Source organism: Musa acuminata, chromosome BXJ3-4 (genome assembly GCF_036884655.1).
Source record: "Musa acuminata AAA Group cultivar baxijiao chromosome BXJ3-4, Cavendish_Baxijiao_AAA, whole genome shotgun sequence".
Classification (NCBI taxonomy): domain Eukaryota; kingdom Viridiplantae; phylum Streptophyta; class Magnoliopsida; order Zingiberales; family Musaceae; genus Musa; species Musa acuminata.
Window position 1 is genome coordinate 47962116 of NC_088352.1, and position 15362 is coordinate 47977477.

The following is a 15362-nucleotide window of genomic DNA, read 5'->3' on the forward strand; positions in this document are numbered from 1 at the left end:
TTTGACAACATTAAGACATCTGCCATAAGACTTCAGAATTAACTCAGAATCAAGATTTGTTAAAAATGGTAATAAGACAGACTGACCAGCCAGCCATACCAACATGTCTTATCAGCAGCAGGCTTGCTTGAATAGATCCAAGCGGCAGATACATGCAGCAAGAGAGAGGAGTCCAGCATAAAATTTCCAACATAATGGATCATCAAAAAGCTACTCTAGGTGAGACAGCTAGCCGCTTCACAATTTCTACCACGAGCCACAAACATGTGGGCTCTCCAAAAACTAAGCAAGTTCACTGGGGAATACAAGCCGCTTTAGCGAGAACATTGATCATGTACAGCAAATACATGCAATCGCCAATGATCATGTTGGTGTGATGTTAGCAATAAAAGCACCATCAGTATATTTGAGACGCCTTAGCAATGCTCCACTCAGACGAGGGATCAAAACAGCATCAGGAATGCCTAATGCGTCATCAGTATCCACTGAGGTGTTAATCGACTGCTTGGGCACATCATTGTCGCAGCATAAACAGTTGAGGGCCACATTTAAGCCAGCTGACATAGGTTCAGTGGTAAAGCTGCAGAAAACCACCAAAATTTAAATCCTTGTTTTATAGAAATTACAGCAGCATATAGCACAAATGTTCCTAAGAGTATCAAGTAGAACAATGTAGCCAGAAAAAGGTCGTGTTATGGGATTCTTAACATACGTGGACTCGAAACTCCTCCCATCAGAGCTCATTGCTGCACAGATACCACAAACAATCCATGGTGGAAGAACTGTATCTTTTATTTCGATGCTGTAACAAATACCTCTAGCTGATGAACCAGAAATGGTTTCAAAATCTTCAGTATCTGACCCACATGAAGAAGGAATGACCATATCAGCTTTCCTAATCTCCTTGCATCTCACCTAAAATGTTTAACCAGTAAGCCTTTTGGATCTGGAGACGTAGCAACAGCACATTCTACTATCTATTGCTATCTCTTAACCGTAATTACATGCACTCACCTCCGGAACATGGAAAGAGGCATTCAGGAAAGGGACAGGTGCATGTAACACAGGAATATCACAACCATTAAAGGAATTCAGAAAAAACCTGAACAGCAAGTGGTAAGTAAAAAAAAAAGTAAATGAGAAATAGGAATCAAGAAAAAGTTGCATTAAAACAAATTCTGCAATTGTAAAACCTTGAAGGTTTATTATTATCTCCTATACCTATAATTTAACAAGAAATCATACAAGGCATGCACTTGCTTATTTCCACTAAACGAGAGGACGGATTGAGGAGTGTTGTCCACATCGGACAAAGATTCCAAATGGAACGCCGCCTGCATAGGTGAAGCATATATTAGCAAAATAATGTGTGAAAATTTAGATAGAAATACCCTATGAAGCCAAATAAAGGAGAAGCTATATTGAAACCTGGCCCAAGTTTCGCTTCTCAATTTCCATAAGTTCAACCAAGTCATCCTCAGTAGCTTGTTCCACTTCAGCATGACAAAGTGGCATAGCAAAACTTACACTCTGATTCAAGATTAGTAAAATGTAAAGAATGATCAGGAAACGACCCTACAAATGCAAGGGTTCCTAATTAACCGAAAAGGATGGACATAAGCCATAAAACCAACAAAGTTTTATAATTTTCTGTATTCAGCAAGACACCGGTCTATTAAAGCCAAACCATAGAAACAACAAATGTGCTATATTAATTTCAAGATATCACCATAGTTGGAGATCCAACATATGAATTCACAAAGCATCACAGGTAACATATGGATTCAATTTACATATTTATTTCTAGTTTTCATCAGAGAGTGCCATCGTAAAGCAAGTAGAGGTACGAGTTGGATGACAGGCTACTTCACCGACCATCACTTCTTTGTTTCTGGTAAAGCAAGTAATTTAATGGCAGGAATGTGATGTTGAACGACAACACGCACAGGTATTTTGCAAAACTGATTCAGCATGTTGTTAATTGCTGAATAAATAGACAATCATTACTAATGTTTCATCAATCTTAATGTATGCTCCTAATTTTAGGTACTACAGATGTTGTTATACATACTAAAATCTTAATTGATTCACAATGTCATGGTAAGGCTCATGAAATTGGATTACAACTAATCCATCTGACGCTTCCCCCTAATCCCTTGTGCATTGTAACTACTTCTGAGGTTACATGCTTCAACCATGGAAGACAATGAACTCTTATGGATCAATCAGGGTTATGACTATTTTAAACTTGTATCAAGAATTCCAAACCTTTCATATTTATTCTTATAATTCAATTCACTATTGCTCTTGATATAGTTACCATAAGAAATAGACAATAATCCCACTACCATACACTGACTTTCTCAAATTACTAGAGCCAGAGAGAACCGCATTAGAAGTAATTTTCACAACAACCCAACAAAGCACAAAAAAACATGACTTATGTGTTAATAAATAGGCATAGATTCTCTCTTTCATGTATCAAAAGACACAGGCTACACTTACATGTTCTCTGAGCAAGGATCGCAAACCACATGTGGACCGTGATAGGTAAGCATTGCAGGAATGCCTCTTTTTCCCCAAAAATTTGCCACCAAGAAACAAAACCACAAACTGCATAGTACAAACTGCAGATTTTGCAAAAGATCAATAAGTTCACATATATGTAAAATAAATTACATTGTATTATAGAAAGAGCCCAAATTGCATATCTATGTCAAAGAAGGTACTGTTATCTTCTGGCGCATATATCACTCGACTTAATATGCATCATATCATATGGTGTTGACATCCATTTTACATCGCATAATTCAAGACTTTCTACTGCACAGAGAACTCAAAGACTTTCTAATGCACATAGCTTTTGAAGACAAGTACTATTTAGCAAAACTGCTCAAGATATCTTATTAAATCTACAACTATTGTTGATGATGCCTCACCTATAACACCATCATATGAAAGTTAGTTCCTCAGAAGCTGCATGAAGTTAAACAATAAAGAAAACCGAGAATTATCAGATGGAGAAACCAACCAAGGGAAGCCGATTAGACCCAAAAGGAGTTTCATATAGTTGAATTGAATGAAGCACTCAAATCCACATCAGGAAACTATACAGCTTACAAATTATGAAGATTATGGTTTGACTGATTCAATTTAACAAAGATCAAACAGCAAAGGTTTCATCAGATACCCTGAACTTATCTATCTGTAAAGCCAATGACACCAATTTGAAGAAATATAATGACTTTTCCTTAAAAATAAAGACCAAGCTCCCCAGACCACTGCTAATTGCATTTTTTAGATGCATGCAAGATGTTTTAATTAGTGTGCTCCAATTGGCATGTTTTATCTAGGTGCTTAGCAAATACAGAAAACCGAGTTCACTTATAAATAGCCAAAGTATGGCATTCATTGATATAGATTTGGGTTGTGATCAGACTACATAACATATGAGGACTATATTGATGCTTATCCTGAGATAAGAGAGAAACAAGTTAAAAGAGAAACTGCATCAGAAAGAGGTTTTTAACATCAAATTTCCATTTTCCACAGTGGTCACGGAGTTGTCATTCTTAATAACTATGATGCACATGTTTGTGAACAGTATCACCAAATGGTCTTCAGTCAAGGATCAAGCAAAACCAATTTGCAAACAAAACAATGCTTAACTTGTCCCAAAAACAAACAGAACTACTTCAGATAAACTAGAAACACCTCTGAAAATAAAGATAAAAATGTGATCTCATAACCATCCCAATTCTTCTTTTTTGTCAAATAAAATCAAGGATTCTCTGTAAGATGAACCTACATTTTTTTCTCATAAATCTACACTCACATTACGAAACAAAACAAAAAATATTTGTAACAAATTTCTAAACCCTAGATGCTCAGACAATTTATTAAGTTTGATGAGTGCTCTCAATTGGCCTCAAATTTCAACAAAGGCCTCAAATCTCAATTAGCATATCAATTTTCTCCATAATACAAAAAGACAATATAACTAAAAAGATAACAAGGAAGTCAGAAGGAAATTAATAGGATAGACATGATATAAAATTGCAGTAGTTCATCAGGTATTCAAAGAAATAAAATATTGTATGTCATGTATAGATAGATATTCATATTTTGTCACAACCAGCCTAATATGACGACTAACTCATTAATTTAATTGAGTTTAAACCACTGGTCCAAAATAAAGCACTTATAAGTCAATCCAAATCTTTTACCAACTTCCAATAGGATTAATTCAAGTTATCATACTCTCCTATACTAAGGCGGGATGTACTTGTAAAGCACTAACATAGTCCGATCAAACTCTATCATGGTCAACGTAAGCCTAGTCCAATGGTGACTCTACGTCATGAGATGCCTGTCATGAAAAGCCCTCTATCCCTTTTCCTTCTCGAGCATCTCATCAATGACCAATATCAGGTTGGCTTTGATATAATTTGTCACGACCCAAATCAATAAGATAACCGACTCATTAACTTCGTTGAGCTTAAACCAATAGCCCAAAAAAATTAAACTCGTCAATATTATTAATACACTCATCATGCCCTTACGAGTCAATGCAAATCTTCCCTTCACATCTTATGGGACTAAATCAGATTGTTTGATTTTGTATCATAAATCTTAGTGAGTTAAGAGATATGGATCATGCTAAAAATTAACTAGCTAACATGCAACTCAAATTTATTTTACAAGAAATAAGTTAATTGTTGTTAAATAATGCTCAATAAATGTATAGGAATGCAACGATAAACTGCAAGGAAAAAAATGCTATCACCATGTTTAATCAAACAATATATGATGCTCAATAAGAATGACATTGAGCATCAATTCCAAAATCAACTACTCATCTTGTCCATCATCAAAATATCAACATTCAAAGAAAAAAAAATCCCCCCAAGAAACACCTGCAAATTTTCCAACTTCTCCTGAAGTATATGACCTTAATAATTTTATAAAAAAATGGATTTCCCAAGATTGGCATATATCTGATAGTCAAAAAAATGGTAGAAATAGGTTGGTCAAAACAATATTAACAAAATATAATTAAGGCTTAAATAATTACCATAAAAAATGTTACATATGTTCTTTCTGAGCATATAGTAAAGGTCACGAAATGAATCTTCCCAATCCTGCTGCCTTTTCAACAAAAATTTTGAATCTGAAAATTGATAAATTCTAATAAAACTTAAGATATAATGACAAAAATCACTATGAAAAAAGTCTCTTTGTAAAAAGAGAAATAATTAAGCGCCAAACCTCCTTTTGCAGCTGATGACACAAACATGGACATGACAGAAGCTGGCAGAGAAGATTGAGGATATACCCATGAATGCAATGATTTTGAGTATTTGACCTCGGTGGTGGTGTTTTCAGATGTACAGTCTAAATTTTGACCACTGCTGTGAGGATTACAGCTCATACCAATGACAGCAGGACTTGCACATAATCTGTGGCACCTGCAAATAAAAATAGCAATTTAAAGTTAAACCATTTTCCTTTGAAGACAGTGGTCAATAGTAGAGTGTCAAACTTACACAGTATCCTAACATGACACAACTTCAAACAATTGCCAATTAAAAGACTTCAGAACAATTGGTTACACATGTTGACTTTAGACAAGTGAAAATGCTTCTGAAAACAAGGAGAATATTGCTTCTCAACCATTCAAGAAGACCAAGAGGGAACAAATGGCAAGGCAGACCAATCGCGCATAAAGGTTGCACATGAACATTACCCAAAACTTACAGCACCAAAAAGATCGAGCATACTTAGCAATCAACAATAAATTTAACACTAATCCTCTAAACAAAGTTGTAATTTCTCAGCAAGAGCAGAATTAGGTAAGTGAGAAACAAACCTAAAAACCTAAAAGCCTCTTTGGCTGGTACTTTTACATATTCATCGTATTTTAAGCTTCATGAGACCATGAAGTAAAATCCTCGATTTTCCCTTAAACTGGAATATGAAGTGACCGAACTCCAAAGTACAAAGTATTTTCATCTCACAGTCAAGATGAAACGAAATTCAAAGCCCTTAAATATAACAATTACATAAATAATATCTGAAAAAGATAGAAGACCACAGCTAGATTAACACGATGCAAAGACCAAAATAAGCATTACCATGACAGCCACATCTACAACATAGAGTTAAGGCATACATATATTTACGAAGAAAATAGAGACAGGAATATTGAAGCACCTGCATAAGCTATATGGACAACATTATACTTCCAGGATTGATAAGTAACCAAGAGAATTGGATACAGATAACTGTCTATTGAATCAGCTTCGACTACCTTTATCAGCTATTATGAAAGAGAAAATTCAGGACAAACCAACTCCAAATCCCATCTCTCAAACTAGTGTTAGTTAAGAAAGAAGCATTGTAGCACTCACCATTTCACCGAGGACGACGAAACCAACCGCAGAGTGGTTTTTAAGGTAAAATCACAAGGTACTCTTGAACCTGGAATCTCAAATTCAGAAAAAGAACTGCTTGAAGAATTCGTAGGAAAACCACCAACTTTTCCAGAAGAGACAGCCAATGAAACTGAGGTGGAAGGAATTTCACGAGCTACCAACCCTCTAAGTGCTTTTTCCTAGCAAACATATTCGATAAACAAACCATGCAATGATAGCAAAATAAGACTTTGCATCACAAACCAAAAAGAGTACCAACATCTGGGGAAAATCTACCATATCAATTTTGGCACAATTGGTAAGATTCTCATCTCCCATATGAAGCTGAACAACATTGCGCAACACATTTTGGCGACACTTTTCAATCGTCCGAAAACCTTGTTCACTTATTTCTCTGGCGGATTGGTCAGATCCTTCAGATTTGTTAATGAGGCTAGGATTTTCACTGCAATCAAGGGGGAAAAATTTACCACCATTAAAATAATAATATAACAGTGCGAGCAAAAAATATTCATATTGGGTTAGCCCCAAGTAGATCAAAGGAAAACCGCAAAATCGATGGTTCGCCCTCTGCTGGTAAAGAAGCAGCAGGACTAGGAACATCATTAGAAAATCCACTGATAGTGGAAGACACCTGTTTTAGAGAGTTAAAATAAACACCACATCAGTCAGAAGAACTCCCATCACAAAATACTTCAATATTAGAGCATGAAAAACATAATTCAACAACTTTCCAACCTTGGCCTTCTCATCTCCATTAAATACTCTGCATCTCTCACTTGACTTTTTAACAGGATAGACCTCATTGACACGCGAAGTAATGTACCTTGGAATTTTTAATTGTTCGCTTCTCCTGATCGCATTACTGCTTCTCCTGATCGCATTACTCTTTACACTACCAAACATGCACCAAACAGTCAGCAAAGTGATGTAAAAGAAAATACATGACTGATATTAATCTACCTGTCTGAGGCCAGCAAAGGAGGCAAGGTTTTTTCACCAATCACCTGAGCATTCCTCCGCTTCAACTGTTCCCCCTGCCACATATGCATGGCAATTAATATAAGTGAACTATTTCAATTCTCGATCAAAAATGACATGAGGTTCAACATTAAATAACTATTTATTCCATCGTTTGACCATATTGAGAACTAAACACTGCAAGATATCCTGAATCACCATCACTGCTACTTGTTTCCTAGAACATAGATATATCAAGTGCTTCATTTCTGCAACTTATGTCCCCTGTATCAATCAAACATTAAACTTACAGGCATTTCCTTCATCCACCACTCTACAATGTCATATTTACTTCTAATTTAAATCCTATTAAGCATTATGCCACACCATTTTTTATAAAATAAAACCTTTAACAGATAGCCACTGCAACCTTTTCAGAGGTCAAAATTAGAAAATTTATAGCATGACATTTTGTTATTCATTAAGATAAATCTTGATTCCCAAGCTGCATCAGGTAAGAGCAGTAAGCCTATTTTACCAAGTGTAACATCAGCATTCTAGTCATGTGATTACTTCTGCAGAAACATGAGTTGGAAAATACAAAATAACCAATAGGGACTATATAATGAAGATTTTCCATGAAGACCTGGTCATACTTGCAACATTGGTACCACCATAGGAATGAGTTATGAAGAATGCAATGGATAAGGACAAAATCAATTAGATTGGATCAGCGAGATCAGAATTAGCTGAGGAAATAGCTTAAAAGATCAAATTATTAATTTAAAAGGCAAAAGATTATAGAACATTAAAAAAATTAAGAGCATAAAATTATATCGTGTTAAAATATTCTTATACCCAACATATAACATAAGATATCTAGCTTTCCAGAGAGACACATTAAATTGAAATATAAGCAGTAGAAAGTCTGAAAAATAATGAACAAATCATAAAAGAATAGTTAAGCTATACTTGTCCCGACATATGTATATATAATGGTTTATCTAATAAACATATATATTATATATATCATACATATATGTATTAGATAACCATTATATACATTATATAAAAGACTCGAAACTTCTCCACTTCCAATTTTGATTGTATCAATTGGTCCTTCTATGGCCGCAATGATTTTTTAATCACCATGCAATTGATGTGTGGGGTAATGCTAAGGATATTTTTAAACATAAATGTAATGAGAGCATATGTTTTAGTACAATTTTGCATCTCAAGATAACTCCTTTATGTAATCGTCCTTATTTGAAATTAAGGGTTATGTTCTACTTCTTTTCTCTCACTGTATCCTTAGTCTGTGTTATATGGTGATGAACAACAAATATTGTAAGAATGGCAGGAGACAAAGAAAAAAGTGAAATTTGGCTGTAGCAAATAGCAAATGAATAGTAATAGTATCTAATACTCCATTGCAGAGTCAGCATTTTATCTTGTATCCATGGTGCGCTTTCCTCTTCTTCTCCTTCCCCTCACACTTGCCTTTTATTTCCCTACTTTTGGGGTGGTCAAATTGGTTATAAGTTCCCAGGTCAACTGATTGATGTTGATTTTGATCAATCTTTAACTGGTTTCAACCAATTTCTGACTATGGACAAGAGAGATGGGCTAAAATTGGATAGGTTTGGATGCCGATGAACTTTAGGTGCGTCATATTAGTAATGGCCAACAGCATGAGATATGGAACTCATACACTGGACTAAAAAAGAGTGAATTTAGTGGACCTAATAAAAGCAAACACACACAACATCAATAGGTTTGGATGCCGATGAACTTTAGGTGCGTCATATTAGTAATGGCCAACAGCATGAGATATGGAACTCATACACTGGACTAAAAAAGAGTGAATTTAGTGGACCTAATAAAAGCAAACACACACAACATCACGACACCTAAAACTATCCACTACCCACATATTCATAAAGTAATTTGGCAATGCAAGATAACAAAGGCAGTGGCACAAACTATTTAAGAAAATCAAGATTAGTTAGAATAACATAAAATTTCTAGATATAACTGCAATAGATTGGTAGAATATCAGTCAATCGGTTCTTCATGATCTACATTCCTGCTTGACTGAAATTCACCACTCATTGGAAATTTCTTATGGACGTTTCTTGTCAGTTATATACAGCTCCATCTTGTACTAATGAGCGCTAAATCAATCATCTAATTTGAATGGCCAGTGAAGCAAGCTGCCATAATTTCTGCAGTGTAATTAGAAGTTCCTACTTTCATCTCTCCAGTAGGTCTATGATACTAACCCCTTCCAGCCAGCAGTATCACTTTTTGTTCATATATTAATTGGCAGTATCCCTTTTTTCACTAATATTTCAATTAAACCCAAGCCACTATATTTCTGCATCTAGTAAATGGATCAAGTTCTATATCGTATGTTCAACTGAGATGATACAGAAAATACTAGAAGCATTTAGACCAAACCATGTCTAAATGAAAATGCCACACATAATACAAAAGAAGAAATATATGTGAATGCAAGAAGAACAAAGAAAACAAATATATATCTAAGACCAAACCAGAACAACAGAAGATCTGAATAATAATAATGACAAGATAAAGGAAAAAAGAATCCTGGTTGACGATGACACCGCTAAAGAAAGAATATTAGCAATAATATCCGCAACTTAAACTTTGAGATCTATGATAATAATCGGCTTGAGGTATCCATGTGAATGTCTTCTCTTTTTTTTTTCATGGCGTAATGCTTTACAAGAATAAAAATGGAGGGTTGTGAAAGAAATTTACCCTGAGTTCTGAAGGGGTCTTCCTCTTCTTCGTCACACCAGAATTGGCTGCCCCAGGTGGCAAAGAATTGGAGGTAGATTCAACAACTGCAGCTTGGGCCATCACCCTCTGCTTCTATAGCTGCATTCCTCTAGTCCAACAACCCCCCACCCCACCCCACCCTAAAAGATAGTAGACCAGTTTCAGTCTGAAACTACCAAAACATCATCGTAAGCAAAGAAATAGTTTGATCATTGCAAGACACCTCGTTTCAGAGAATGGAATCAAGAATTCCACTCAAAAGTCCGCTAACAAATCGAAAATCCTAATCAAGAACCTATCGGATCGGCAGCAAGAAACCATTACCCTCGGCTTCTACAGCCACATGTCTCTTCTCCAACAAAGCCCCGACCGACGAGAAAGTAGACCAAATAACTAATGACAACCAAAGAAATAGTTCGATCATTAAAAGACACCTCGTTTCTAAGAAAGAAATCAATTAAATCCCCTAACAAACCGAAACCCTAATCAGGAACGTATCGGGTCGGCGTCAAGAAACCATTACCCTCCGCGTCTATAGCCCACATGTCTCTTCCCCTAAAACTCCCCACACACAAGAAAGCAGACCAATTTCCAGCCCAATCTGATCGGAGTACAACTCACTTTGAAAGAATCCAACCAAAGAACCCAAACAAAACGAAACCCTAAGGAAGAACCCATGGATCAGCATCAAGAAAACAGATGAATCTCTAGTTTCGATGACGAAAACCAAGACTCGACGAGAGAACAGAAAATTGAACGGCGATTACCTGAGGGAATCAATCCCTTCGATCTTGCAAGATCGAGAAAAGGAGATGCTGAACTGGTGCGGAGATCAGATCGACAACGAAGGCGATAAGGTGGAAAGAAGAGCGAGAAGGGGAAAGAACGAGGCGGCGAGGTTTTAAAAACGAGAGAGAGAGAGGTGGGGAGGGGGAGGGAGGGAAGTGGGGAAAGGGGGGGAATGATGAAACATTTGGGATGTAAACCAATGTTGTTTTAGTGAAAGCTGCATTCGCATACACGTTTTCGATTACCAACTATTCCTGCTTGCAATAATATTGAATGCATCGTGCGGGACCTTCTACACGATGGTCGTTACTCCAATCACACGGTAGATGGTGTGGGAGAAACTGATGGAACGGTATCGCTGCGGTTCATACGGATCGGATCGGATTTGGTTCGATCTGGGCAGATTGGATTGGGTCAGATCGAATCGGGTGGAGATCAAATAAATTCATTTGGTCCATATGTATAATAAATAAATAATATAGTCATATGCATAAAAGAGTTACACACCTTTGTGAGTTTTGTGTAACTCTTTTAATCGCAAAGCAATCCATCCCTTCATACACGGTCTTATCCTTTGCCAAACATCCTCACTTGCCTTGAGTACCATTATTTTTATGCATATGACTATATTATTTATTTATTATACATATGGACCAAATGAATTGATTTGGTCTCCACCCGATTCGATCTGACCCGATCGAATCCGCCCAGATCGAACCCAATCCGATGCGATCCGACCCGAATGAACCGCAAGGATACCGTTCCACCAGTTTCTCCCTCACTGTCTACCGTGTGATTGGAGTAAAGACCATCGTGCAGAAGGTCCCGCACGATGCATCCAATATTATTGCAGGCAGGCATAGCTGGTAATCGAAAACGGGTATACGAATGCAACTTCCACTAAAACAACATTGGTTTACATCCCAAATGTTTTCATCATTCCCCCCCTTTCCCCACTTCCCTCCCCACCCCCATCCCCCCCTCTCTCTCTCTGTCTCTTGTTTTTAAAACCTCGTCGCCTCCCTCTTTCCCCTTCTCGCTCTTCTTTCCACCTTATCGCCTTCGATGTCGATCTGATCTCCGCCCCAGTTCAGCATCTCCTTTTCTCGATCTTGCAAGATCGAAGGGATTGATTCCCTCAGGTAATTACCGTTCAATTTTCTGTTCTCTCGTCGAGTCTTGGTTTTCGTCATCGAAACTTGAGATTCATATGCTTTCTTGATGCTGATCCATGGGTTCTTCCTTAGGGTTTCGTTTTGTTTGGGTTCTTTGATTGGATTCTTTCAAAGTGAGTTGTACTCCGATCATTAAAATACACCTCGTTTTTTCTTAGAAACGAGGTGTCTTTTAATGATCGAACTATTTTTTTGGTTGTCATTAGTTATTTGGTATACTTTCTCGTCGGTCGGGGCTTTTTTGGAGAAGAGACATGTGACTGTAGAAGCCGAGGGTAATGGTTTCTTGATGGCGATCCGATAGGTTCTTAATTAGGATTTTCGATTTGTTAGCGGACTTTTGAGTGGAATTCTTAATTCCATTCTCTGAAACGAGGTGTCTTGCAATGATCAAACTATTTCTTTGCTTACGATGATGTTTTGGTAGTTTCAGACTGAAACTGGTCTACTTTCTTTTAGGGTGGGGTGAGGTGGGGTGGGGGGTTGTTGGACTAGAGGAATGCAGCTATAGAAGCAGAGGGTGATGGCCCAAGCTGCAGTTGTTGAATCTACCTCCAATTCTTTGCCACCTAGGCAGCCAATTCTCGTGTGACGAAGAAGAGGAAGACCCCTTCAGAACTCAGGGTAAATTTCTTTCACAACCATACTTATAAACAAACATACTTATAAACACTTTACAAGTATGTTTATAAGTATGATCAAGGCCTGGGAGAACATCACTCGTGCTAAGAGGTGGAGCAAACATGGCCAAAAACATACCTCCGAAGGGATTTCCACCGAAGAACGACAAAGATATCGAATGGGTTGTGGCCACCTCCACCACCCATTCCCTCCTTGAGGGCATCTTCACCATACTGATCATAAATCTCACGTTTCTCAGGATCGCTCAGAACCTCATAAGCTTGGGCCAACTCCTTGAACTGTAAAGGCAGACATGAGATCTATGTCATCTGCGACTCCAAGGGTATGAAACAAATATCATGACCTAACCATCCCGACTACAATCCTTCGGAACATCACAACAAGAACAAGGCCACACAAACATTTAGGCTACAAAGTTTCAACAAAGCAAACATAGACGGACGTTCGACAACATGTAGAGATAGAGAATATGCCCATCCCAAATTAGCTACCAGTTCGATCATGGATCTAACTTTGGCGACATAGATTTCCAACATTTATAACAAAAAAAACCTTCAATCACTTGGCAAAATTACATTAAACTATGAGAAAATCAAACGAGGTTCTTTAAAATGTATCAACACCTAGTAAAGATGAATCTAAGGGACCAAAGACGGAGATGAACCATTAATTAGAACATCGATCCCACCTTTTCAACTGCAGATCAGTAGAACCAGACACCGACAAGCAAAAGGTGCGTTACCTTCTCTGGATCGCCACCCTTATCGGGGTGGTTCTTGATGGCGGCCTTACGGTAGGCCTTCTTGAGGTCCTCCTGCGACGCGTCCTTCGGTACCCCGAGGATCTCGTAGTACTTGGTGTTGTCGCTCTTCTTCGGCGCCCTCCCGAACATCTTGCCGACCGAACCCTAATCGATCTTCCCCAAACCGAATGAGAAATCGGGCCCTCAGGTCTTGCCTACTCCCGATTCAAGACCACCGCAACGCTGCCGACCTCGACTCCGAGAACCCTTGTCGACGGATGGCTCGAGGCAAGGAAGGAGGGGCGAGTGCTATAAGGCGGATGGGGCGGCGAAAAAGAAGGCTCTAGAACCAGAAGCCCTATCGCACCGGTATCGAATCTGATCCGTCAGATTGAAGATCAACGGTGAGTTGAGGAGTTCTAGATGCTTCCGTTGTTGCTCCCGGTTACTCCAGAAGGGGCTCGTAACTGTTCGCCTTTGGTGTGAGACTTACGCAGGCTTCTTGGTTGTGAAAACCGTGCAACAAGTCATCGACAGCCAACATATTCCGGACACGTCGATATTAAAAGGCTTCATATTATAAATAGTTTTTTTATATCGGAATGGTGCATGAGCCATAAAAAATACATAATATGATTATAATATTATGGTGTGATTATAATGTACTCAATAACTTTACCGTCTTTTTAATATCTCAGAAAAAATATTATAAATGAATTAAGTAAAATTTAAATAAATTTTAAAAATTATTTAATATATTATATTATGATTTTAATAATTATTTATAATAATTTAAAAATAACATCATCAAAATAGGGATAAGAAATTGATCTATTATAATATTTTGAGAACCTCAATAAAATTAATTACTAGTATAAAAATATAATATCATAATAATATGCGACTAATGATAATAAAAAAGATTAAAAAGCTACAACGACGACATTGATTGCACTCACCAACTCTGCTCTACTTCCGACACCCCATTCCAATATCGACCATCATCATCTCATAAATGTTTACCATCGACGTGTAACCACGTGCATAATAAATCGGGAATCATTAAATCTATTATATTACTGTAGTAAATATGTAATTACAATGATTAAATGTTATATCCCTAACAATTTAATTATACTTATGTATATTAATATGGTTTTTAGTATTTTAATCTATATTTAACTATTACATATGTTTATCGAACTTTAATTTTTTTTTATAATATTTTAAAATAATAAAAATTAAATATTCCTTATAAACACTTCACTTGTTTGAGTGTGAAGATTGAGATGATTTGAGTTGACCTACACAAAGATTAGTGTCCAGTGAATTTTTAATATAGTTACTCTTAATTGAGTGGTTGAGAGAGAAGTATCATTAATGATAACATCAAAATATTTTTATAAAAAAAAAAATTATCTCAAATTTGGCACTTTATCTTCTTCTATTGACTTGACTGCAGCTTTAATTGAAGAATATTAATAATATCTTAAATATTCAATATTTGAAAAACCATTTCAATTTAGCTATTGATTGATAATATTAATAGCTATCAATATATCGCAAAGAGATAATTATATATGTATATACGTATATAAATAAATGTAATATTAAGCTAATGGCTTACAGCAAATGGTTTTCCCACCGGTTAACACGTAGCCAAGCAGGTGGCTGACCTGTGATTTTGGGACTGATGGGTCCCTTCTATGGAGTAACAATCGAACAATCATGGACAGTACTTGTGTTATCTCCTTTCTCGCGAGTCAATCTTAACTTATCCGCTTACTCTCCACGTGGCGATGCTCGGAGCTCCGT

The 15362-nt window shown here is 36.9% G+C and overlaps 1 protein-coding gene across 4 annotated transcripts; it reads right to left on the bottom strand.

Annotated features, from left to right (window-relative positions):
• Positions 1 to 38: 38 nt before the first annotated feature.
• On the bottom strand, positions 39 to 13871 carry LOC135636894 (uncharacterized). 4 transcript variants are annotated; one of them, XM_065149024.1, is made up of 14 exons: positions 13548 to 13870; positions 7398 to 7471; positions 7173 to 7329; positions 6983 to 7068; positions 6711 to 6879; positions 6411 to 6613; positions 5269 to 5468; positions 5075 to 5170; positions 2506 to 2627; positions 1429 to 1530; positions 1222 to 1334; positions 1015 to 1102; positions 713 to 915; positions 39 to 580 (listed from the first exon to the last, which is right to left on the bottom strand). In XM_065149024.1, the coding sequence occupies exons 1-14, from the start codon at positions 13695 to 13697 to the stop codon at positions 364 to 366; spliced, it is 1980 nt and encodes a 659-aa protein (XP_065005096.1). In that variant the 5' UTR covers positions 13698 to 13870; the 3' UTR covers positions 39 to 363. The 4 variants fall into 4 exon arrangements, with proteins under 4 accessions (XP_065005096.1, XP_065005099.1, XP_065005097.1 ...); XM_065149027.1 differs by adding an exon at positions 12923 to 13083 and having other exon boundaries at positions 172 to 580; positions 6711 to 7068; positions 13548 to 13687; XM_065149025.1 differs by lacking the exon at positions 13548 to 13870 and adding an exon at positions 10179 to 10328 and having other exon boundaries at positions 172 to 580.
• Between the last annotated feature and the right edge of the window lie 1491 nt (positions 13872 to 15362).

Excerpts from the sequence above, each read along its gene's own strand:
- LOC135636894 (XM_065149024.1), bottom strand. The coding sequence starts at position 13,697 with ATGTTCGGGAGGGCGCCGAAGAAGAGCGACAACACCAAGTACTACGAG. Across the intron at positions 2,628-5,074 it reads CATATGTAACATTTTTTATG|TTTGTACTATGCAGTTTGTG; the intron begins GTAATTATTTAA and ends CAAAATCTGCAG. Across the intron at positions 581-712 it reads GGGAGGAGTTTCGAGTCCAC|CTTTACCACTGAACCTATGT; the intron begins GTATGTTAAGAA and ends GGTTTTCTGCAG.